Raw genomic sequence first — 26091 nt, 5'->3', positions numbered from 1 at the left:
GCCAACAGGTTCTGTTTTAAAAAGGGTCATGTTCTAATATACATATCTGACTGCATCTAACCATGCCATTCAGAAGCACAGATATAAGAAAAGTAAAGGTGTCATTGCCATATGTAATGTATGATCCTTTGAAACACAAAGTTTGCTGACAACAGGTGTACCCAAGCATAAACCTTTTTTCTATTTTCAAATGCAAATTTGCAAAATGAAGCCTCGCATAAAGTATAATTTAAAATTTATTATTCTTTAAATGTGGAAATATTATGCAGTACATTGCGCCATTTCACAAGATGAATATTCTTTTTTCATCATAGTTAAATCCTAGAAGATTAAAAGTACATACTAATATCCCAGGAAAATATTGAGTAACTGTCGTGATTATAGATAGAAAAAAGAAATGGTATTGTCAAATTATCATTACAAAATGATAACAAAAACGGCATAAGATAATTATCAAGAACGACCGGTATTGATCAAGTGCACTTTTAAAAATGGAACTCAAAATGGGAAAGATACTTTTCTTGGTTAAACATGTACAATTATAGTTGTTCAATATTTAATGACTGCATGATGTCGTAACTTCTAAACTAGTGAACAAAGACTTCTTAAATTTGTATCGTTTTAAACATAATGCCTCTGCTACATACATGTATGTACCAAATCTGAAAAATGCTATCGTACAGAATGTTTGTGCTATGATTATTTGTTTAAGCAAGCGATATGCCAACGAAGTCTTCATGATGTCAACTTTGTTTACAACATTTCTCGTACAGAAAAGAAACAGTATGTTTATACATTATTGGTACAAAGTAAGTTCCTTATGACATCAGTTGAAAAAAATCATGTATATATGGTATTAATCTTCGTTGCTATACTATTGTGCTCCATTATCTTAGAATAATCGATACTAAATCCATTTCTTATATCGAAACAATATGATTAGGTTATACACACTTGCGGAATAACTTATATTATATAATTTAAATAATTATACACGCGGCATACAAATGATTCGTGTTGTTCAGATGTGTTAAAATATGGTTCTACTATTATTTGTTTCGATTCTAATACGTATTTTATGTACGCAAGTAGATGAAATAGGGAAGCATAAAAAAAGTAAGTCGACGTGACCTCAACGCCTATCAGTGTTTCAACAGTGTTAAAATACTCGAACACGTCCCGCTGAATGGTCCAGGAGTGCATAGACGTCTAGTGAGTTATTCTTTGCGTCCAATAACTGATAGTTTGTGTGAATTAAGTGTTACATTGAACTGATACATCATTTTGATCCTGAAATGTCTTTTATTTAAAATAGTATCTAAAATGTGGTAGCACTCTTTCTCGACGTTTTTATGGCGCCAAATAATATGTCGACGTGATGTCAAATTTTCTTGTTTTAACTGCAGACATGTGCATGGACTTTTCATATTAGAATTTTAAATAATACAGGATCAATTTTTTGAGGAATCAAGTTAAACTACGTTCATCATCAAAGCTGAATATCAGGTAGATAAGACTTTGCAGTGATATCATTTGTCAAGAATATATGTATATTAGTCTGCAGAGAATTTCTAGTACATGTACTATTTTTACTTAAGTAGCTTAATGTCCATACCTGTAAATGCTCTGAGAAAATGGGATGTTTCTTCAATGATCCACTTGTATGAGCAGTTTTAGAATTTACAAAAACTACCAATTAATCTAAATATAAACGTGTAATTGTACCGTTTAAACCACAACTATTTTGGTATTCTTTATAGACCTCCAAAGAAAGAGCAAGAGTCGACTGACTAGAACTTTGTTTATACAGTTTGGAATATGATGTCAGTCTTTAAGTTACAAGCTTTTGCAATGTCTATATTTGAAACATACATAACACATTTCATAGCTTATTTTTATGCTTAGTTATAAGTCCGAGCTAAAGAGATAACAAAAACGGATTTCTAGTATTTTCATTATAGTTTTTTTTCAAATTTTCCTTGAGACGCAAAACCACTAAACATTCCCATTAACACGGCGGAACACAAAAAGCGGACAAATTTACAGATGTATTTTGCAGAAAATCTATCATGATAATGGTTTCTTTGGTGTCTTATTTTCACAGAGTTCTTATCACTTATATCGGTATGGTGTCAACAATCCATTAATTGTGTGGAATAAGCATCCTGTTTATCACAAAATAAATCAAATTACAATGTACAAAATTTGAACGGAAAACTATCTTCAGAATACTATATCTAATGGTACAGATAATTATTTCTACAGCAGCTGTACTCAAGTTGAAACAGTCGCAGACACGTTGTTTCCTGTTTACTATTGCACTACAGGCAATTAACGCATGTGTCCATGTATACCATTGCCTTTTGCGAACTGTTTTATTTTTGTCAATACAAATATGATTAGTACCGTGCATTCAAAGCTAAAGGGGTTTTCATTTCTAAGGCCGATACCATTTACATACCAGTTTCTTGACATTTTAATTCCAGAACTGTGCAATACAGATACTGAACACGTCTCGTACGTGCGAATTTCGTGCATTAAATGTTCCGATAAAATTCCTGGTATTCAGGAATAATAATATTCCTCATACACATAAGCAACATTAAATCACTTAAGGTAAAGCTGAACACGCGAAAAGATGATGTAAGTGCTACTCTAACAACTGCGAGGGAGCTGGTTTGTATTCATGAAACCAGTTGTTGAGCTAAGCTTACACACGCTTATAACTGCGAGTGTGCTGATTAAATTCGCACTGACGGAAGCGCTAATTTATCACACCTTACATAGGCTAACAATCGCGAGTGAGCTAGTTTGTATATACGGATGTAGTTATTGAGCCTATGTAACATACGTTAATAGTCGCGAATGAGCCCGATTGTCCTAACGACAGAAGGTACAGTGCCAAACTTACACGGCATGATGAAAATTACGAGTGAGACAGTTTAATTAACAGAAGCAGTTATTAAGCTATTAGTAAGCAAACGCTTTAGTGATATATATTTTTATGATGCTTACATTTATCAGGATATCGTTCCTTGAAAAATTACGTAAGTGACACGTAATGTTTTAGCGAACACAAATTAATAGGAAGAAGCGCAAAATTGGACCGGATGACATCAAATGGCGTTGTCATGGGTATTAGCATTTAATTACTATTTTTCCACATCAATTACGATTTTGACTTATCAACTTAATCTGTTCATACAAGTGGCTTCTTTAAAAAAGATGAGAGGTCAGCTGCTTTGTACAAAGTGTGAGTCTTGATTCTCACAGGCAGATCACTACCGAATCAAATGTAGTCCAAATATAAATAGTGCTGATCTTTCTCCCTTTCCTTGTGCTCTTTCTCAAAAGCATTTTGTTTTCTTTTACTCTACCGCGTTTCAGTATGTATCACTTAGTATTCTATCAAGTATGTCGTATAACTTTAACCAACCCACTTTTATGGGTTTTTTTTTGCTATTACCCACTCACCTCGCTTTGCACACATTTTAAATTTACACAAGTTTTGTACAATATGTATACACAAGTTCGTGCATAATAATTATATTTGGCAAGGGGATATTACTTTGATAAGAATATTTCTGATATATTTGTTTTCCTAACATGATAACAGTCTTTAGATGTGCACATATTCAAATTTGATATTTTAGAAAAATGTGACATTTACTCATCTAAAAGTTTGTTTTAATCCTTGCAGAATATTGTAAATAACATTTGTCTGAGATTGAAAACCGAATGTGCATATCAGTGTTATAAAGTAACGCATGAAAAAAGCACACTTTAGGCAATTTATTCTTGAAAGCAAAAATTCAGTATAGGTAGAACACAATAATTTGACTTTATCCAGTAATATTATATTCCAATAATGGTGACAGCATATATATGAGAAAATCATTTTCCCATTCTTTTTGTAAGTTTTCTATATAAATATAATGGAAGGATTATTTCATCAGTATGACCTTTTAATTATATTTAATAATTATGACATTATAAGATATTGTAATAATGTCAACACAAAGAACTCTTTGAGTTTTCACTATACCCGAGTTTTATTATCATTATTATTTTTAATAATATTACTATATCTTTTATTATTTTTATATATAATATTATATAATAGTAATAATCATATAATAATCAGTATCTATAAAATAATAATAAAATAACAATAATAATAATATAATAATAATTATTCCACATTCACTAATTAAAGGCAAATTAATTTCTTTCGACTCAAATGCACACATCTTCATGGTCTAGTTGGGAACTGCCCTCTAATTAGCTACTGTTACATAATCGCTGATAAGCAGCAGATAAGATGGGAGTTGTTTATTGGATTTTGCGGGGAGGGTGGGAGGTGGGGACACTTATATAGTAGTGGATCTAGCCCTTTAAGTCAGACAGTAAAACCTGATTATACTGGTCATATTTTGAAGAAATTAACATAATTTTTGGGTTTAATTTTTAGATTCTTAAGTATACATTCATACAACTGTCTCATACAACTGTCTCCTTTGTATGTGAATTGGGCTTACTTTCTTTTTATGTTTATTGTTGGTTTCTGGGAAAGAAGTGTGTCGACAAAATTGACTTATATACGATGGTCACTTAACGAGTGATTCGTCAAGCTGTCATCAACAAATGTAGAAAACTTCCCCACATTTCAAAAATGTGTTAGAATAGCCTACTTGGTATTTTGTCTGTCAATACAAAAAGGAGAACTTCATGAATAGGAAATACGATCTTTTGAGATATAACCTTAAAGCAACCCACTGAGTTAACTGGATGGGCATGTCTTATTTATGTAAGGCTAACGATCCCATTTTTTTTTATCGATTTTGCTTGCCAAACTCTGTTCTGTTGATAAAAGGCAGATACAGATTGCTTTATCAAAAACGAAGTCGTTTTTTTTTAACTGGATGGTTTAATTCCGAAGATTCATTTCGTCTAGTTGAAAATAAAACAACAGGAAAATTAAATTTACTTTGAAAATACCACATTAGAGCTGGCATATAGTTAAAGCACGCAGGAAAACGCTTTGTTACTATTTATAATTAACGTCTTGTTTTGCAATGCTGTCTAAAATGGCCGACAAACTTTGGAAATTGAGCGAGCCTGTCTATATATTTTGCCATTACGTTTTGTTATAAAATTTTATCAAACTTATCTGAATCGTTAATTCAAAGAAGCATAGTTTCTGCCCACTTTACTAACATGCCATTTTATGAGGAGAAGCAATCCTGATACCATAAAATCAGTTATTAAAGAGAACAACCGATTATGAGATATATATGCAAATGACTTTCTAAACTGTTCGAGGGGATAAAGCGCGGCAGTGAATTAGCGGTACAAAACGGAGAGATGCCATGGTTACCATTACATTCAGCATGGGTTGGAGTCCCGCACCCGCCATGTTTTCATAACGAGATAATATTTGCAAAATCATATTTATATCATATACTTATGTATCAGTTTTTTAACATAATCTCTAAGCTGTTGCTACAAATCATTTTGCTGACTATATTATACCAACGTGATTCAAAAAAGTACTTCGACTTACATATCTGGCAAAAATGCCCGTACATTTCATGCCAGTGTAATGACACTGACACTAAATATGGATAAAAAATAAAAACGGCGTGTTTCAAGTTTGAATTAGAACCACACGTGGCATGTCGCCACTACTTAGTCCAATGATAAACAGATATTGATAATAACAATACGTAAATATTTGTCAATTTCACCTTTATATTTTGTCAATGTAATTATTTTATCATATTTATAATAAAAATACATTTAGTCTGTTCTAATGGAAATGGCGGCCTCACACTCAAATAAAAACTGTCATAAAACGTACCATGCGTCACATATAATATAAATTTCGCAATTAATTTGCATCAGAGTAAACAAAGTTTTGTTGCTTTTTTCCTCCCACAAACTTTCATTGTATGCTGCAATCATGGTCGACGTGTTTCTTCTACATAAGTTGTACTTTGCAATACAGTTTTAAATCTTTGCCGCCGTTTTAGATCAATTTGTCTCCTGTTGCCCATGCTATGAAATATATGAGCCGCGCCATGAGAAAACCAACATAGTGGCTTTGCGACCAGCATGGATCAAGACCAGCCTGCGCATCCGCGCAGTCTGGTCAGGATCATACTGTTCGCTAACGGTTTCTATAGTTGCAGTAAGGTTTGAAAGCGGACAGCATGGATCCTGACCAGACTGCGCGAATGCGCAGGCTGGTCTGGATCCATGCTGGCCGCAGTGCACTAAGTTGGTTTTCTCATGGTGCGGCTCATATGTAAAATTTGCTAATAAATGAATTGCATCATGACTTTTCTATGTAGCAATTTACTGTTTTGTGCTTTTTTTTTGTAACTGGAAAACAAATTACTTTCTACTTAAACTGTTAAAAGAGCAATCATGAATTTGAAGAAGGAACTTAAGGTTTCGCATTACAAAATGTTTTCTCATTTGAGAAAATTGCATGCGATATCTGGAAATTGTCTGCAACAAAACACCCGATAATATTATAAAAAACTTATTACAACAACAATGTTCTCTCACAAGTGCATTTTGAAGGAATTCCCATCATACATTTAGTTGCAATGGTACAACAACGACAGCAATTTCTTTTAGTGTTAATACGTTTTTCATTTGGACCACCCTTTATAAAGATTCACCTCCTTTGATCAATTTTTGGGTTTCTCTTTTTATAGTCGACAGCAAATCCGTTCCCATATACAACAGGCAACCTTACAATAATTCTCGAATCTCTTTCAATAAAAAAACAAAAACAATACCAATTCAACTGTATGGGCGACATATTTCTCTTTAAAAGTTTTGTAAGTTTGTCTTATTAATAAGATGCATGATAGGTAACCTATAAACATGAAAGTTCATTAAAATCTATCTTGTAGAACGTGTTCTTTGCTTGTAATATTAACCATCTTTTTACTTCTTTAATGATTTTATGATAACCGATACAGATCGGTTAACTATAAAAGATGAACAATAACTAAAATGTTAACTGCGAAATATCTCAATATTTCGATCTACAAAATCTGACGACATTTTTCCTTGAAAGCCAAAAACTATTCCAAGTTCATTAAACATCTCGTTGCGGTACGCTGGCGCATATATAAGATGATATGTTTAATAATCTTTCCATAAATATAGTCCCTGGTAATCTTTAAATTCAATCACAATAAATATATCAAAATACCTAGATGAGAACATTCCATTTTTAAGAACAAAACATGAACACTTAATGGATATTCCGACTGCTGCAGCAAAATGATGGGTCACTTACTGAATATTCTTATTTCAAAGGACACATCCAAAAGAACATTTTAGCAAAACATTTTCATAAACTAGAAAGCCAAGATCGTAAAAATACAACTTTAAAAAAATGATAACCAGGAACAAAAATTGGATAGAAAAAAAAACAATAAACTATCATTACCACCCGGGTGCATACTTGATAAATACATTTATGCAAACTTATTCACGAGTATTTCGTAGAGCCAATATTTTGAAAAAATCATTTACTAACTAAATGTTACAAATTTCCCATATTCATAATGTTGATCTGCATTTCATTAGGCTCGAGAATTCTGTTTCTTGTGCAATCTGCATTGTGTCTGAAGCTTCTGATAAAGATTCATTTTCATTTTATGAGAAATTCTAAACCACTAAGGATAATTTGCGAGACAAACATTGTTGGAAGATTGGACAATTTAATCATGCAACATTAAAGCCTATATTGCAACGTATTATTACGGATAATTTGCCGTTCTGTTGTCTTGGGATTTTGGTTCTGTGTTCACTTCTTTATTAGTCTGTATTAGTGCAAGAATACTGTAGACTACTGTGTTCACTGTGTACTTTGGAACATACAGCAACCGGCACATGTCATTTATGTCTGTAGCCTCTGGCTAAGTACAATATCATCGTTTATTTCGCCTGATTATGCTGGTCGGAAATAATAGTTCGGACATTATAATTTGATATAAATGTAAACGATTGTAGACATTAAATGACATGTAACATGCTATCTAGTGCACGCCGGGAACACTGACCCCAACGTTATTCGCAACACCATAAATAATCGTATTTTAGTATTATCACGCAACGCAGCACATCATTTAGTTTGAAAGATATCTGATTGCCATAGTAACGTCGTATCGGCCAATTAACACTAAGAACTCAATTGAAATTACATCAGTATCTGACGACGTCTTTTGTAAAATGAATTTCTATTGATTCTTACAGTCTGAAAACGTTGTCTGTAGGGTAGTCATACATACATTTGCACAAAAATGCAGATGCACATTATTTTGTAAGTTCACTGTTGCTAAATATATTGCTGTAAGAGTTGTGTCCTGCTCTTGTAATAATCAGGTATCTTCTCCTGTGATACTTTTATTTCCAGTCTATGTATCCTGATAACGTCAAACAATTGGAATATAATTACCAAAAGCTCAAATTAATTCTTATCTGAATCCTCATCATTTCGGGAAACGAATGATTTTGATTAGGTATATTCTCCTATGATTCTTTTATTTCCAGTCTACTTATCCTGATAACGTCAAACAATTGGAATATAATTACCAAAAGCCCAAATTAATTCTTATCTGAATCCTCATCATTTCGGGACACGATTGATGTTGTCGACATTCTTTGACACGAGCTATTCTAAAGCAAATACCTAGAAATAAGCTTGACTATTATCAACATTGGTGCATGGAACGAACGTGTTCAAAAGATAATCCAAATTTTATTTACCTTGTCTTTCGAAACACTGAATAAGAGAAGGCACATATCAAATTGAAGATATTAATTCGTTTTGATGTTACAGACTTATATTGCAATTTCAAAGAAATAGAGAGAATTTATCGTCGCAAGAAGAATAGGAAGTTGACCTATTTTCCCCGTTGCGTACCTAGTTTGTTCTGTTCCGGGGCTTCCTGGACACCAAATTTACAATTATTCAAATTTTAATGGTAGGGGAGGACTTCAGAGAATAAACAAAAGCTAGACGCAATATTTAATTTAATTTAGCAGTGAAATTGCGTCCTTTAATAATGCATGTGCTTTTTACTGTGAGTGATAATTCCATTATAATTGTGTCCACTAATTTTAAAATATCATTTTGCTCTAAGTGCATGAACGTCGGCAATAGTATTTGCATGTACATGTATGTGTCAAGTTTCATACGAAAGGTTTGGTGTGTAACAAAATAAGAAATCTCTTATGTTGAATCTTCTGAGAGGAAAATCTACAGTTGATTGCAAATAGGGCATCTTGGTGCCCAGGCATTCACTTGCATGCTAGCAAAGTTTTTCAATAAGAATGATAAATCTGAAGAATTTCCAACACAGTCTTAGATTATAGTTTTCAATATATTACATATCGGTAAACATAATGCATTATATTTATATTTGAACTGCCAAGACTAGTTAGAGCATTTGTATCATATTTCATTATCTGTATCATAGAATATAATTTCAAGTATGCTGCGATGAATAAGTTTTGTTGCACATGTGTGTATATAGTCAAACCTGTATTAAGCAGCATGTCAATGAAGAGACAAACCCTCGTTGCTTAATACAGATAGCTGCTTAATGCAAGCTGACATTAGAACAAAACGCTCATTTAGAAAATTGCCGACTGGCTGCTAAAAGCAAATTTCTGCTTAACACAGGCGCCCGCTAAGACATGTTCAGCTGTATTTTTAACGGCATCAAGACAACAAAATATACAAATGTAGTTATTGATAAAACAATTGAAAGTCCTCCAAGTGTATAAAAGTCGTATTGACGGGTCTTATGTTCGAAATAAATTTCTGCTTAACGAGACAATATTTGTTCTTTTTGATCGTCAGTCTTATATCAGGGGACATTATATCTAAGGCAAATCTAATTCTACTATATTTTACAAATAAATGCTATCTGTGTTGTCATGGAAACCGAAATTCCAAAGCACCCATGCACTGTATAGATAAAAGGGCTGTGATGAATCTAAAAAATATATCGTCAAGGTATTTTGCAGTAAAATCATTGTAAACTGTTTCTAAATATTCAATTGAGTGATAGCCAAATTTTACCATATTTTACCAAAAATAGTTGCATGAGTATCATTATTATTATAATATTCTGTTTTTGAAATTTATTAAGATCAGAGAAATTATAAAACATGCTGAACATTTATTTATCCATCAGCGTTTCCCTCTCGTAAAATCGATAAAACGAGTTTAAACATCAACTCGTTTAAGTTAACTTCTACGAATTTTCGACAACATTTGTACCCGTTGATAAGACATTTTAAGTTAACGAACATATATACATGTTCGCTTTTTATGTGTTATAGAAAAGTAAGAAGCTATTTATTTATTAATTTTAGGGTCAAATTTAATGTTGATCAATTTTCTTCGTAAATCAATGTCTGGCACGCGCCAATATAAATTATATGCATGTACACCTGTTATGTAACTTACGCAGATCCAATGCCTAAGTTTAGTCAGTTTAGTAAGAGTCCTAAATACCTAGTATTTGCAGATATACCCTTTCTGGTAGAAGAAGTTCATATTATAATGTATAATAAATAGATTTACCGAAATAAAGACAAAACACGTGAAAAAATGTTAACAACTTTCAAAATATGAAACATAGTGTTCATGTAAAGAATCCATTTACATGACAACGTATTATCACACGACCACAGAAGAAACATTAATCTACAAGACCCTAAAATTCTGAGAAAGTATATAGCTTTCTAAAATACATTTTATTATCAAAATATTTATGAAACTGGGTGCAAGAAAGCTCTTAACAACGGCCAAGGCCCAGACAATTTTCTTCTAGAAATCTGGCAGTTCTCTGAGTTAATTTACAAAAAAATAGTGCCTCAATAAACATGCATAGAATGTCAAGGTAAATTCAAACAGTCAAATATTTTTATAACTAGGGTATCTAAATCACTTACAAAGTTCAACAGAGAATGCCCAGACTGGCATTTTCAATGTTTTGCATAAACATTTTACTACGAAATGCTTTCAGTGTCCTAGCAAATCAGGTTTGTTTATTCTCTTATTGACCTGCATTCGGCGTTTTCTTTTAAGTTAGATACCAGAGTAAATACCAGCTGCTGCGTATTAAGCTTTAACGATCTTAGCATAAACAAAGATAAACATCTATGTTCTATATCTACATTCATTAAATAAGGTCAAATAATTAGGTAAACAGATCTTTACTTGAAGATTTCGAGCGGCGTGTAGTTTGTCGGTAGATGTGTGTGCATTTGCTAACTTAAAGGTGGTTGGAGACGGCATAATTGTGTCCAAAAATATAGCTCCCGAGTATAATTAATAGAAATCTCCCTTTGGCGCACACGAATAGTCTACCCAGCCGTAGCGGTATCAAAACAGACATATTTTGTCGTTGATTATACTTCCAATAAAAGGGAGCTATATGTGCCCATACCACTTAGATATTTGTTCAAGTTAGCTACTTAATTATTTATCAAATGAGCTCTTATACGTGAAAATATTGCAATTATTACCAAACGGTTATAACTCGGTTGTTAATGGTTAATTTTCACTCATTATGATACATGACTTTTTGCAGGCACATTACAAGTTTGTTCTATTTGAGGTTCGCTGAAATTTCATCTCTCAAAAAGAGAGATTAAAAAGAGTTATCTCTAAATTATACGAGTAAGCAATGATGAATGAGGCATTTCAGACAAATTGAAGGGCTAACACTATGGTACGATTATAATAATTTTACAGATTAAAGCCATGAGAAAACCAACATAATGGCTTTGCGACCAGCATGGATCCAGACCAGATGGCTGGTCAGGATCCATGCTGTTCGCTAATAATTTCTCTAATTGCAATAGGCTTTAAAAGTGAACAGCATGGATCCTGACCAGACTGCGCGGATGTACAGGCTGGTCTGGATCCATGCTGGTCGCAAAGCCACTGTTGGTTTTCTCGTGGCGCGGCTCTTTTTTTTTTGCAATGCTCATTCCATGCGAGTGAAATGAGGATATATCAAAGAATGAAGCATATTGTGCGCCATACAATCATCCACTCTAGTTCTAATGTGCGATCCTATAAACGCATAGATTCAGTGATAGTATGTAGATTTTAAGCAGCACAGCGCAGAAAAAAATAAATGCAAGATTTTTTGTCTAACAATGACTTATGCGTAGACCGTCTAGTGTTCTTTCTACTACGCTGACGCCACAGGCAATGCACACATCCCCAAGTAGACAATTTGTCCTTATGACACGGTATCGGAAAATACTTATTCATCTTTCATTCATAAACGTAGACAGTAACTCGGAACTCATACTACCTAAAGAGATAAACTTCGTAATGGATGTTGAAATGGCTAGACAAAAGTTCAAAGATCTCGGTTGCTGGATAATTTTATTGCATAACCACTTAACTGCTTAAAACCAAAATGAAATTTTATACAAAATAACGTATTTTTTTTCCGGAGAAATATTTAGTATGAGTAGCGGCACGTCGTGAAGTATACACGTTGTGAGAAACAGAAAATGAAAGTTTGGAACGGCTTTTCGAGAAGGCCAGTTTGCCGACCATTAGTGACAGCTAAGAAATATTCAATGTCATGCTAGTAAAACAATGCACTGGCTGTAATGAACGTTTAAGATGTATTCGTTGTAATCTTGAGGCAACATAGGATAGTCGTTATTACATTAATACAGGCATTGTCAATAGTAGAGGCGCAATATTCTATAACTGGGCAACAGGTGTCTTTCAACTTAAATAATGGTATTGAGGACACATTTTAAGAAAAATTCCTGTTGGATAACATTTGAACTTCATATCATTTTGACGTATGCATCTGGTAGCTAAATGACACGAGAACGTTCATGCAAAAGTATGTTTCTCCTATTGTTTAATTATCAGCTAAATTTGTATTTTATTCTATCAATTTGACTAACGTTCACTGGACAAGCTTCTATGTTTAAAGCGGTCGTTTCATTCATGTGTTTCTCCTGTCTTGCTTCTATAGAACACGTGAACATCAATGCCCGCAACAATTCGTTTTGGTTTTGGTTTTGGAAATTGGTATATTCTTGCTTGTGACAGTTAGCCCTAAAACTTAATGTTGCACTATTATATGTTTGAGGAAGAGCTTTTGTTTTAACATACGATGCAGAGGTTGAAACCTTTTAGATAAAGTGAATCTAGAGATAAAGTTTCATTTTCCTTCTCCACATATGCGTTTCCCAAATCGTCACAAAATACTTTAGTGCTATGGCAAACAGTTTCAGAATAAATCATATGCCGATTTCGAAACGTTTTGAGCTGGTATCACATCAGTGACCATTTCCTCGCATGATAGCAAAAGCGTACCAAGAAATTAGTATCCTCCCATATTTATATAAAGCCTGAACAAAATGAATACAGCTATCGTAAATGTTCCTTAAATGTCACAAGTGTTTGATAAAACATGTTTGTTTATGGTATATATCAAAAATATCAGAACTGATATTGCACTTCTGTAAAGCTATAACGAGTAAGTAGAGCAAAAGAATTATACAAATAGCTGAATATGACGCGCAAGCAGATACGCTTAAAGTTTATGGAATTAGACTAAAGACGAAATATACTTTTGCCGATTATAGGACTAGATTGTAACCGTATCGTTTACGGCATCTCAGAACCAGAGACATCTTTATCACAATAAGAAGCAAAGCTCAGTAATCAGTCTGTTCAAGACGGTTCCAAGATGCTCAAAAGATTTACATCATTCAAGTAATTTATTTTGCTATTTTGCAATGCAAGTGCATTAAAATAATGTCAGGCACTCGTTCCTAAACGTATCACTGTGAACATTATATGTACAGTTATAAAGGTAACTAATTATTTATCACTTACGTCGACCTTTAACGGTTGATGAATTTTAACTGAGTTTTCGAGAGCCATAATTAGAAATGACATCATCAAACACAAATTCATCAGAACTGGTAAAATATAAACTATTTTAATTGTTTATTCACCTACATTTATAGTTTTAATTAATATATAGTTTCCTCCATAACTCCATGAAAATGGGTTCCAACTCACAAACTAATTATCGCCTGACTTTTGATCAAAACTGTAAATATCACTGCTTTAGGTCTGACGTAATTCTGCTTTTATAACAAACTTTGATTAGATTATTGGATTAAAACACTGAGTGAAATATGTCTGGTATTTTCACAGTGAGAAAATTATCAAATTAATTACAATTTACACAAGTATGATTCAATGAAATTGTGAACATTTAATTAAAACTTGCAATCAAAAGAAACTGTTACATCGTTCACCCAAGAACACCGTCATTGACAATACATAAACACACGAATAAGCTCTTTTTTCTTTCTTTCTTTCTTTGATAGGTACTTTCTAGCAAACTTTTCCATTAGAAATAGAGTTCTTATGATCTTCCCGAAAAATTGTACGTTAGGTTATGATACATGTATATATATTATAAATATAATGAATTATATTTCATATCCAGGTAAAATTACAGAAATACAATTGCAATTTTGATGCAAAATAAATCATTTAAATGCAAAAAAAAAGCCCCAACTTTTATTAAAAATGCGAACTCAGAAATTACTAGTACAATTAAAAGACGATTTTTGTCTGTAATGCTCATAGCTAAAAACGTATATGGCCTAGAATAATGTATTCTTTAAATAAAAGCAAACATTTGAATTATTGCCCCTTATTTGTGACAAATGTACCAGTGGGGTCACCCCCTTTGTCCTTCACTCGAATTCTAGTTTTATCGAATATCTAATTAGATCTATAGGTTATTTATTCTACCGGCAGGCGACAGCTACGCGCGAAATTACAACTGCTGATTTTTGTGATTTACGTTTACTAACTGTAGTACGGGCATGGGAATGGTAAAACCTGCTAATTGTCTGCGACAAATGTATTCAGTTTATGGAAGACAAAGATTCCCTGAGGTTTTTCAATCAATTCTGTCAATCAGCTATGTTTTGCTGAAAATGTATATGGCTTTGATTGTTTTATTCAAGGTTTAGCCGAGAAACATTTCCGTGAATATTTTTCGAAACTGGGCTTAGTCAGAAGGTGTCGTTAAAGTATTTTCTATTCTGGGGTCTGGTGGCCATGACATTTACCAAATTGCTTCGTACAAATATTCATAGTAGAAGGTCAATCAAAATACATGATGGTGAAATTATTTCAAAATCAGGCCAACGGTTTATGACGAGAATGATGCTGTCTGCAGATGTTTTGCATCTGAATGACGTATAATGAACATGTGTTTTTTTTGGCGAATCTGATTGTTTTGAACATCCGTGGCTGTGTGTGAAATTGATTTAGCTGTGAGTTGCTGTCAAAGACATAAAGATCGCACTATATACATACAGCAAGCGATGGCTTTGCGTTTTATCTAAAGAATTCGAAATAATCTTAAGAGTCTTGGAACGAGGGTTCTCAAGAGACCATTTGTGTAACTTTTTGTCGAAATAGAGCCAAGAGCCTCTGACAGAGAAGTTTTGGAATTCCAGATTTTACAACGTGGAAAACTTACCAAGCACCAATGCCTTCTTGTTTTGGTACAAATCGAACTAATTTTGAAAAATGTTGGGAGAGGGAAAATGTATTGATAACAAGACAAACGGTTTTGTAGATGTTGTTCAATATCTTAATAGCAATTTTTTACTTCTTGCTGTCATGCCTTTTTGAAGAATAGTAATAATTTGACAATATTGAAAAAAGGTCACCAAAGGAATGTCGTTGCTTAATTAATGTGATCATGCCCTCTGGCGACTATGCTTTCACGAATCTAAATAAATATTTCTGGCACACAGTTACACAATGATTATTTCTGTAACAATATTAAAAAAATCAAGCAAACAGTTTTCATTTAAAATCATACAAGCAGTTTCTGACAAGGCTTCTAAACACGCCCACCCCTGCCAGTTATGTTTTTGTGACTGACCAGACTTTGACGTTGGTAAGGGAGAAGATGTCGCTTTAAGTCACAATGAGTAGCTCCTGACACTTTGTACTCGGGTCAGCTAAAATCAAACGACATGGTTATTAACAATCTAGAATATAAGCTATGTACGTAATACGATGACAGGCAAAGGGAAATGAGCCGCACCATGAAAAAACCAACACAGTGCGTTTGCGACCAGCATGGATCCAGACCAGCCTGCGCATCCGCGCAACCTGGTCAGGATCCATGCTGTTCGCTAACGGTTTCTCTAATTGCAATAGGCTTTGACAGCGAACAGCATGGACCCTGACCAGACTGCGCGGATGTACAGGCCGGTCTGGCTCCATGCTGGCCGCAAACGCACTATGTTGGTTTTCTCATTCTGCGGCTCAAATTCGTTTTATGTTTGTTATATTAAAGTTTGTGTGGTCACTCAGGTTAGAAATAAGATTAGCAATAGTAGTTATGGAAAAAAATATTTTATCTTATGCATCCTGCTTATTCGAAAATTTGATTACAAGCAGACATTACAATTATAGCTTTATCTGGGAGGAGTACTACATAACCCTATATTGTAATATGAAACTAGTATGTATTGTTTAACAATTTCCTATCAGGACGCATAAAGGGAGCAAATGTCAGTTTTTTCCATTTATATGAAGATAGTTCTGCACGTTTTTTAACCGGAAGTTACAGCGTAACGTCATTTACTCGAACCTAAAATAATGACTGCTAGTCGTTAGATTTTGCTTGAGAATCTGTTATACCCCTTGTACTATGTTTTAAACAGTCAGCGGTACAAACTGGCAGGTTTTGATGTAAAATGATTAAAACTAATGATCAGAAAGGACTCAGAATGTTATTATACGCCTATGAAAAGTTTCGCTACATTCTACATTGTGGAACTTTTTGCACGCACTAATGACATAAAAAGAACGATTTTCCAATAGAAGCCCGTTATTATGAAAATTGACCAGAGGAGAAATATATTTTCGAAAAAATCAAGCATCGGACCCTGTCTCTTTTATTAGCTGCATTTCCTTCGGATACAATGATGCATTAAAGATATGATTTGATAAAATTCTACATGGTAAAACAATATGTTTCAAACGAGCAAAACTGTCTTAAGTAATAATTTAACAGATATGCAAAAAATGCAAAATAAAAAAACCCAACTTAATGCATAATATTTCGTTTAGGGTCAGATTATTGCGAATTTTATTTTTCAAGCTTAAGACTGTAATTTATGTTTTGTGTAGTGTATTTATAATGTAAAGCTAATCTCATTTTCTAAAATGATATTTTTTTGTTATTCAATTGATGGAAATTATGCCATTCTTATCGGATTCAGAATAGCATTTTGTTCTGATTGATATTATGGCATTTGGTTTTCCGATGTACAAATTATACCATATATCTGACACATTTGGGTCTGGTGGAATATTAAAAAAGACACTTGTAACGAATCGGAAGTCTTCAGTTCTTCCCTACAGAACAGAAAACATATATTTCAATTAAAGAAGGAGTTTAAAAGTTCTCGTTAGCCAATATGCTAACGTTAACTTCTGTAAAATATCTACATCAAACCTTTCAAACAGGTAGAAACCAATTGATGCATAAGTCAATTAGATACCGGCTTCTCTCAAACACAAAGGTGAGCAGCTGTTAGTTGTTTTATTAAGAATACATATTTAAGAAATTATGTACAGAAAACTCTTATTTTAACGTTATTAATGCACGAAAATAGGTTATACATCCGCGGAATAATTTCACGAGGGCGTAGTATAGAGTGTATTAATTTAAGAAAAACACGATTTTGCTATACATTATTTCGATTCTAGTATTCTCTTAATATAAAACAGTAGATAAAATATAGAAGCGCTCTTTTTTGGTCGCAGCAAAAATACTGACGTCATCGCACGTTCACGTGACGTCATTTTAGCGTAAGCAGAAACAAGAATGTTAGAATATGCGTTCTTGCACAGATACTTATTAGTTTCATTTCAAAGGAAAATATAAGCAGAATGTTATAATGATTAATGTAATGTTATTGTATTTTACACAAATACACGCTTCTTAACTTAAACATAATCTGAGAGAATAGATCTTCTTCTAACCTTGAGACCACATAATCCTCATGTGTTTCTTTTCTTTTTTTACATTTTATTTGTAAATGGATAGAAACATAAACATGTTTAAAGTTAAACATATTTATATTTATGTGAATTTTATTTAATATTATATTTCATGTACTACTCTATAAATTAAAAGTACTGTCTACTTTACCAGTCCTAGCGGTATGATCAAGAATTTGTTTTAGAAAACGATGTTTTGCTCTGTTCGAAGCTTTTGTCTGACATTACTTTACAGTAAAACACCATTACACTAAAGTTGTTCGTATGAAAGTTTCGAGCACGCTTTTTTCCGCATTTGATTGTTGTTATATCTACATGCATTATCTTACTGAAATGGAAACTGTTTCGGGCGTTCAGAAAACAGGTAAAACTAGGAATGAATACACTTTTTGTTTAATATTTACTGTATCAATATATAAATCTTATTGATGTATTACCTAACTACAAAACACTATCAAACCTGAGACATGTGAAAGAAAAAGGAAAGTTTTTTTTTTTTAATTTCTTCAGAAGCGTCTTTATATTTATCCGCGACTTTGATCCCAGCAGATGATTATGTTCTCATTCGGGAAAACCTGTTAGCAAGAACATAGCATTTGATTGATAGGACAAAACGTATCCTTCAGAACAAGTGTTTCGTGGTAAACCGATTTGTTTTAAGGTGTTCCAACGCCATCAATTGCCATCAATACTAGCACGACAATAAATCATTAGCCTCTCTGGTCTAGCTGGGAAGACTCAAGATTTGTCATTTTACCCTCCTTTTTCATGTTTGTTCAAATGCTTCATTTTTCTTCCTTTTGAAACACTATTCAGATTCGTGTGTTATAAAATATCATATATCTTTATTCTTTATAGTATTTATAGACATAGAATTTATACCGATACTGAAAACTAAGGGAATGTCCTTTTTGAAATCTGAATATTAGGAACAATCTACGCTAAAACTCTGCATTGTTTACTTGAACAGGTCGCATATGCTTTCCTTCAAATATTATGACATTACAAGACCTTATGGGAATATTATTGGGACTTTGCATAACATCAAGTCATGTGCTTAGACGATATGTATAACTATATAAAGGCTAGAAAAGGAATAGAAGACAGTGTCTCCGATGTCTAATGTTTCCTCGATACTGTAGATATGAATTACAATTTCAAGCGATTTTACAATAAAATGTTACCATCATGATTTGTTATTGAATATAATAATAGAAAAGAAACCTGGTAATAAACTGGTTTCGAACGTGTATCATTTCGAATGTTTAAATAGACACAATTTCCATAAAAAGGAATCAAACAGGAAATTTTCTTTTTTTTCCTTCCGTCTATATTTTAATTTAAAATTCTTCTATTTATGCAATGAGATTAATTAGAGAGTTAAAGTTTTAATAAACTGAAAAGTTCGTCGGCGAGTTTATCTAAATACAAATGACATGTTTCGTCTGTACTTCAATGAAATGTACTTTTACCTTTTTTGTTGACCTCATACATGTACTCATAGATAATGGTTTATAATAATGTGACAGACCTCTCGAACCACCAGGAATATGGTATCGGAGCTAATGTGAAGCCGTGCATTAAGGATTTATAGCAGGAGCCTGAGTGTCACAGCAAGTCTAACTCCAGGTACGTTTCTTGGTCAACCTGGGGCGAAATCCTCGTAGGAGCTCCTCGGACATCGGGTGTTCATTCTCATGAAGTTTTTGAAGGCTTCTGGATTCTCCCCCTTGCATGCAGCCATCCGTGCCTAATACAGCCCGTGGATTTGTTGTCTTCCTATGGCCTTAGCACATCCCTGATTGTGTTTTAGAATCACCTGTAGCATATGGGCCATAGTCCATCACAAGCCACTGTAACATCTGTTCTTCGTCATTCATTTTATATGTGGGTTGTACTAGATTGTTATACGATCTGACGTTAAATAAGGTGAATTTCATAAGAACCTAGCATGATGAACCCTTTATGTTAAATTCTGGTAAAATTCGGATAATTTCGGGACAAATTCTTATCATATCGCAAAAGACCGTCATTATTCGGCTGCATTCCCATACAAGCCTTATCACTTCTTATTCTTAATTGGTCATTCAAAAACAGTAAAAATTTGTATTAAGTATGTACGAGCGTTTGTTTTCAGGATATCCGCCGTTTTGAAAAATGTTTCTTTGAATATTTCTTTCTAACAAACTTTTTACCAAAATATAATGCTAAATAATTAAGATATGGCTAACAATGTACCATTTAACCAAACAGATTCTACTTGTTGCGAAAAAAATATCACTCTTTTTTTTTGACTGGCATTTGCCTAAAATTGATGTAAGATTTACAATGGGTTAAGGGTCGGTAATTTCAGTCGATCGAGTTTGGTTATGATATTTTTCTAACTGATATATATATAATGATAAGCTACAACTGAATAAAAAGTTTTCGAGCCTCACTCGGGGTGTTGAATTCTTCATGTGAGGAAGCCATCCAGCTGGCTTACGGAAGGACGGTGGTTCTACCCAGGTGCCCGCTCATGATGAAATAATGCACGGAGGGGCACCTGGGGTCTTCCTCCACCATTAAAGCTGGAAATTCGCCATATGACCTATCATGTGTCGGTGCGACGTTAAATCCAATAAAAAAAAATAAAAAATAAAAAAAAAATAAAAAAAAAATGTTTTCAACATAGAACTTTATATTATCTGGGAAATATAAATTAAAACAAAAAGAACTAAAACTATAAAAATTCATAAGTTTTTAAACGTTTTTTTTTTCTAAATAAATCCTTTACATGCACGGTGATCCCAACTTTTTTTCCTTCTATTTTGAAGCGTTTTTGTTTGTCATTAAAGCTGCAAAATATTCTTAAAATCTTAAGGGCAGTTTTTTTTTGTAGATTTAAGTAATTTAAGTTTCCATTGAAAATGAAGTGGGTGTGGTAATTATGTCAACATGTAAAAATGAAAGAGATTTGTTAGTGACATTTATGCTTGTATAATACTGATATCACCTTGTATTAATAGAAACCTGTAAGACTTGAACTCCCTATTACAGTAAGTGGGATATTATATGTTTTATAAAGTACCACCATTTTATAATTTCACAAAATTTCAGAAATGCTTAAACAGTTGATGAAGGAAATGCTCTATAAAATTAAAACGAGTTCGGTGACCTGTGGTTTTTCTTCCCTTGTTTGTCTACGAAAATAATGTTTTTCAAGTTCACAGAGTATGAAAAAATACTCATTAAGTCCGTACCTAATCCTTATCATAGTCCCGCAGTTAAACCTTAAATGTCATCATATTTTCGTGCCAGAAAGTACGCTCGCGGATAAATACGAACTAAAAACGGGTTGATACGGATTGATTAGGATAATTACGGACTAATACGATTTTTTTACGGATTATTTATTCGTTGAAAAATGTTGAGTATGTCCAAAACGGGTCTACGGATTAAAAGCCCGTACACGGATGTTCTCTATTCCAATACGGACTTTTACTGACTGATACGAATGCTCCCGGATGCCCATGGATCGTATCCCTATGTAATTCGGGAGCCTATCCGTGAATGTATGATAGGGGCAAAAATAAAGTATAAACACAATAACCCGGTACGATATAAGTTTTTCCAATAGGAAGTTCTGTAGATCAGTGTATTTGTTTATCTATGATTTGATTCCGAAAGAAGAACAGGTGCTAACACATCTTTGTAATACATCTTTAGTATAATGCTTAAATCATAAACTAAAACATCGTTATATTTCAGTCACTCGAGAAGTAACGTTATATTTTTATTTCTACAATCTGTGTACAGTAAATAAATATGATGGTTTTAATTGGCATTCGTAACACATATCTACTTACAGAACTGCGTAGTTCTATCAACAACTTGGAGAATTAAAAACCGTTATCAAATGGCCACTTTTACACTTCGACCAGCCAAAATATTTGCTTTAACGCACGTCGGCAGTGTAATGTAAACATGTGTGACCGAAGCAGTTGCAGGTGGTACAAATGATCATATTTGCAGAGTAAATATGATCTTTATGTGATTTTATAATTAGTTTGTAGTTCTATGCTCCGGAGTATAATAATATCTTGATGTTCATTATAACAAAAAATTCTATAAAATGTACGAAATTCTCTCGCCTCATCTTTTAGGAAGGGTGAAATTGATACTACACGTATTTTTTCCGATATGTAATCCTGTAAGGGTCATCGCGTTTTCACCCCTCGCCTTGCACATTAGGAAAAAAACGCGAGATATGCTCGTTACAGTCTCGCATCTATTTTTCAAAAAAATGAATGGATAATACTATTAATTTCTATTAGAAAATCGTAGAAAAACGCAATATTCAACTTTTTGTTTCACGCATTTTTTATCACAAACGTCGGTGTTGGAAATAAACACGACACAGTATGGTAGAATCTCGTTTTTTTCAGTGGACTCAATGATCCCGGACCTACGGCAGTGTCTGAAAATAAGTCTTGTGTCGACTTAAAAGAAGGCGTGATTCTACTACCATAAAATGTCGTGTTTTTCCACTACCGACGTTTGTGAAAAAATATGCATGGAAATCAGAAGTCGAATCTCGCGGGATTTTGTTGTGATTTTCTTATAGAAATTTAGTAGTATATTCATTCATTTTTTTTTAAAAAAAAGACGCGAGAATGCAACGAGCAAATCTCGCGGGCTTTTTTTTCTAGTACATCTGTGAAATGCGAGGGGCGAGAGCGCGATGTCCCTAACAGGATCCGTATTCCGAAACTTATTGCGCTATTCCCTTACATTTCCAAACAGACACGACAGAATTCTGACTTTCACGATCAATTTAGAACAAATGATTTTTTTGCTTTACTGTTATTATGATTCTTGTCTTATTGGAAATCTGATGTTATGCCCTAATGTGCGATCTGCACTTAACAAAATCTCTATATCACATATAGCTGCGATAACTTATTAGTACACCTCTTTATAATTTCGAAATACGTTTCACGCGTTGAAATCACAACGAGACAAAGTATACGACGTTTGTCATCACTTTTTTAGAAATAAAAATAATGAAGCCAGTAAAATGTTTTGTTTTAGATGATCTTAAATAAAACTAACTTTCAACTTTTCGCCCTTGGTGGGGTGAGCCAAGATGTCAATTTATAAGAAGAATTGTATGTGCTTATTCTTCAATATATACACAATATATATATACAATTGAACAATCGACAATAATTGATTCTAGTTTCTATTCTACGTATAATAATGACGGAGTTGGCATTCCATGTTCCTAACTATTTTTACATTTGGAAAAGGTTTTCTGTGCTATCTGTACATTTTTTATTTGTGCAAAATGATTATGTTTTCCTGACATCAGCTTACAGTGTAACGTCACGAAACTTTCTGTCGCTCAGATCTATTTACTAAGCGACATGGGGAATCCATCTGAAGGCAGGTGCATCATTTTCTTATTTCGTCCTAACGGTATGATCTAGAATTTGTTTTAGAAAAATGATGTTTTGCTCTGTTCGAAACTTTGTCTGGCATTACTTTGCAGCAACGTACACAAGTACTACTATCTTGTTCGCATAGGCGGTCCGAAAACAGCTTCAAAATTAATGAATACACTTTTTGATTCATATTTACCATACTGAATTATATAAAAATTGGATAAATGTTTTTGTTTTTTTTTATTTCCTCTGACCTGAAGCATTTTCATTTTTATCCGCGATTGCTGCAGTTTTCGCTAGTTTTAAATGTAAACAAATGACGTTTTCAATCATCTGTGTACACAATACATGGACAATTCAAGTATATTGTTATTATTTAAATTTCATGGTAATAATATGGAAAAGAACTTGAATTTCACTCGTGGAGGTACTATTTTCATACCCTTTGTTGAAAAAAAAAAAAGAAAACCTTAATATTCATGAAAAAAATACCCTCTATTTATTCTATATCATATCTTATTTACAATATAGATATCTATTATCTAACTTAATGTATGAATTTGTTATTCAAAACTTGTTATCTAAAAACAAATAATGTGCAAAAAAAAAAAGATAAGATTATTTTACTAATTCCGATATTCATATGGTTTATTCTTTTATTATTCGTGAAGTAATAACTGAATATAGTCACATTTTGTAAACTAATAAGTATAACATTTAGTCTTGTATGTATTAGTTTATAAGTGTACAACATATTGTTTATACAAATTCTAGGAAATAATCATGAGTTCTCTTCGATAACAGGTAATCGAATACTTGTCGAACGAATTGGTTTACATTAGAATTTTACTCAATCTACAACAGTCGAAGATACTTTTTATTAAATGCATTGCCGTCAGTAGTATGTTTCTAACCTTATTTTATTCTGTTTCCTGAAATAAAACTATCACTAGACAAAGGTAAATATTTACAAAAAAACTTTTACTTTTAAATTAATGAATGAAAATATAAAAAAGGATACTCACTTTTTCTGATATTATTTTATCCGCAATAATTGAACTGCACAAGCACACGAATAAAATATTTCTGTAAAATGTATCCATTCTCCTAAAAAATGACGAAGAAGATATCATTTAATTTATGATATCCTTTTAAATTTGTTTTGTCCGAAAATACACAATAATTCAATTTTCATAATCTGTACCGCTTCGTGTTAAAGACAAAATTCGAATAAACATAATCCATTGCTTAATAAATTCATTAATGACAGAAGAAAGTACCATTGGTGTCCACTGCAGATGGATACAGCGTATTGGAAAAGTTAACAATGCGAGAAGGCTGCAAGTATCTGCATTATATAAAATCACCTTCATATGTCGTTATATTCCAAGTGGAATATTCCTTTCCGTATCCATAAAACTAAATTCCTTCAAATATATAAGCCTTTAATATTGGATTCGCACATTTCGTACGGCATCCTCTTTACAGATATCCACAGAGCTCCGCATCCATTTATGTTCCAATTGAAAGCACCATGAAATATACTGGTTCGGAAATGAAAGTTGAGCTTTTGTTGAGACCTTTGGCTGTTTAGTTTTACTGTAACAGCTCTTCATTCATCAATATTACGTACTTGAAAGCTGAAATAAATCAAGTAAGCACATAAAAGATTATTCTGACACATATGATAATATAAACTAATTCCAGTATCCATTATTTCAAACAATTAAGCCGATACATTCACAAACTGATGAACCCCTTTTTACGCTAATTTTGTATTCACGCACGTATTACATCTGATTCAGTACTGCAATATTCGAAAAACAGCTATAACATTCTTATTTCTGAACGAAACCTATTAGCTAGATCATTTCTTATCAATGATTATGGCTTCGATTCAAAACGTGATAAAAACTGTTTTCGAAACTTTTTGTACGGACAGCTAAACCATTGAAAAGTGATTAAACGAATTTGAGTAGATGTGGAAACGTGTTTACCTGAAAATGTCAGTGTTAATTCTTTTTCTGGTGTTAACATTTGTTAACCCTGTCGTTTAATGCACACTTTTAACGGACAGACCCTTTGTGGCTTTATTTAATGTGTGATTTGTTCATTGTTTACACGTGTACAACACCAGAAAAAGATATTGAATTGTACATTGTATACACACAAAAGCCAATATAGTATACAAATCAAACAGATAGTAAATATAAGAGTCAAATAACTAAACTGTTCAATAACAAGTTTATTGAAATATATAGTAAAACTGTAAAAATACATTAAACAACTGAATACGCAATATTGTCTTTCAACAGATTATGCTGTTAATATATTTGATGGGCATAACACTTTTGGTAGATTGTGTTCTGAAATTTTAAGGAAAAAAATCTCGATTTCTATTTTCTAAAGGGTATGAGAAATAACATCTCAGTGTTTGGTCTGATGAATAGTTTTAATTCATATGTTTCTGATTAAGATGCTTCACTTTCAGCTGACATTTATGTGGAGATACTCAAACTA

General features: G+C 32.9%; 1 protein-coding gene across 1 annotated transcript in view; it reads right to left on the bottom strand.

Annotated features, from left to right (window-relative positions):
- Positions 1–25363, bottom strand: part of LOC123531870 (secretin receptor-like) — a 99693-nt gene extending 74330 nt beyond the window's left edge. Inside the window, exon 1 of the mRNA XM_045313161.2 lies at positions 24597–25363. Within this exon, the coding sequence (XP_045169096.2) occupies positions 24597–24704 (108 nt within the window). The 5' untranslated portion in view covers positions 24705–25363. The remainder of the gene's footprint in view (positions 1–24596) is intronic.
- Positions 25364–26091: the final 728 nt, after the last annotated feature.

The sequence above is a fragment of the Mercenaria mercenaria genome, chromosome 11 (assembly GCF_021730395.1).
Source record: "Mercenaria mercenaria strain notata chromosome 11, MADL_Memer_1, whole genome shotgun sequence".
NCBI classification, from domain to species: Eukaryota; Metazoa; Mollusca; class Bivalvia; order Venerida; family Veneridae; genus Mercenaria; species Mercenaria mercenaria.
Note: the sequence above shows the minus strand (reverse complement) of the source record. Positions and strands in the feature narration are given on the sequence as shown.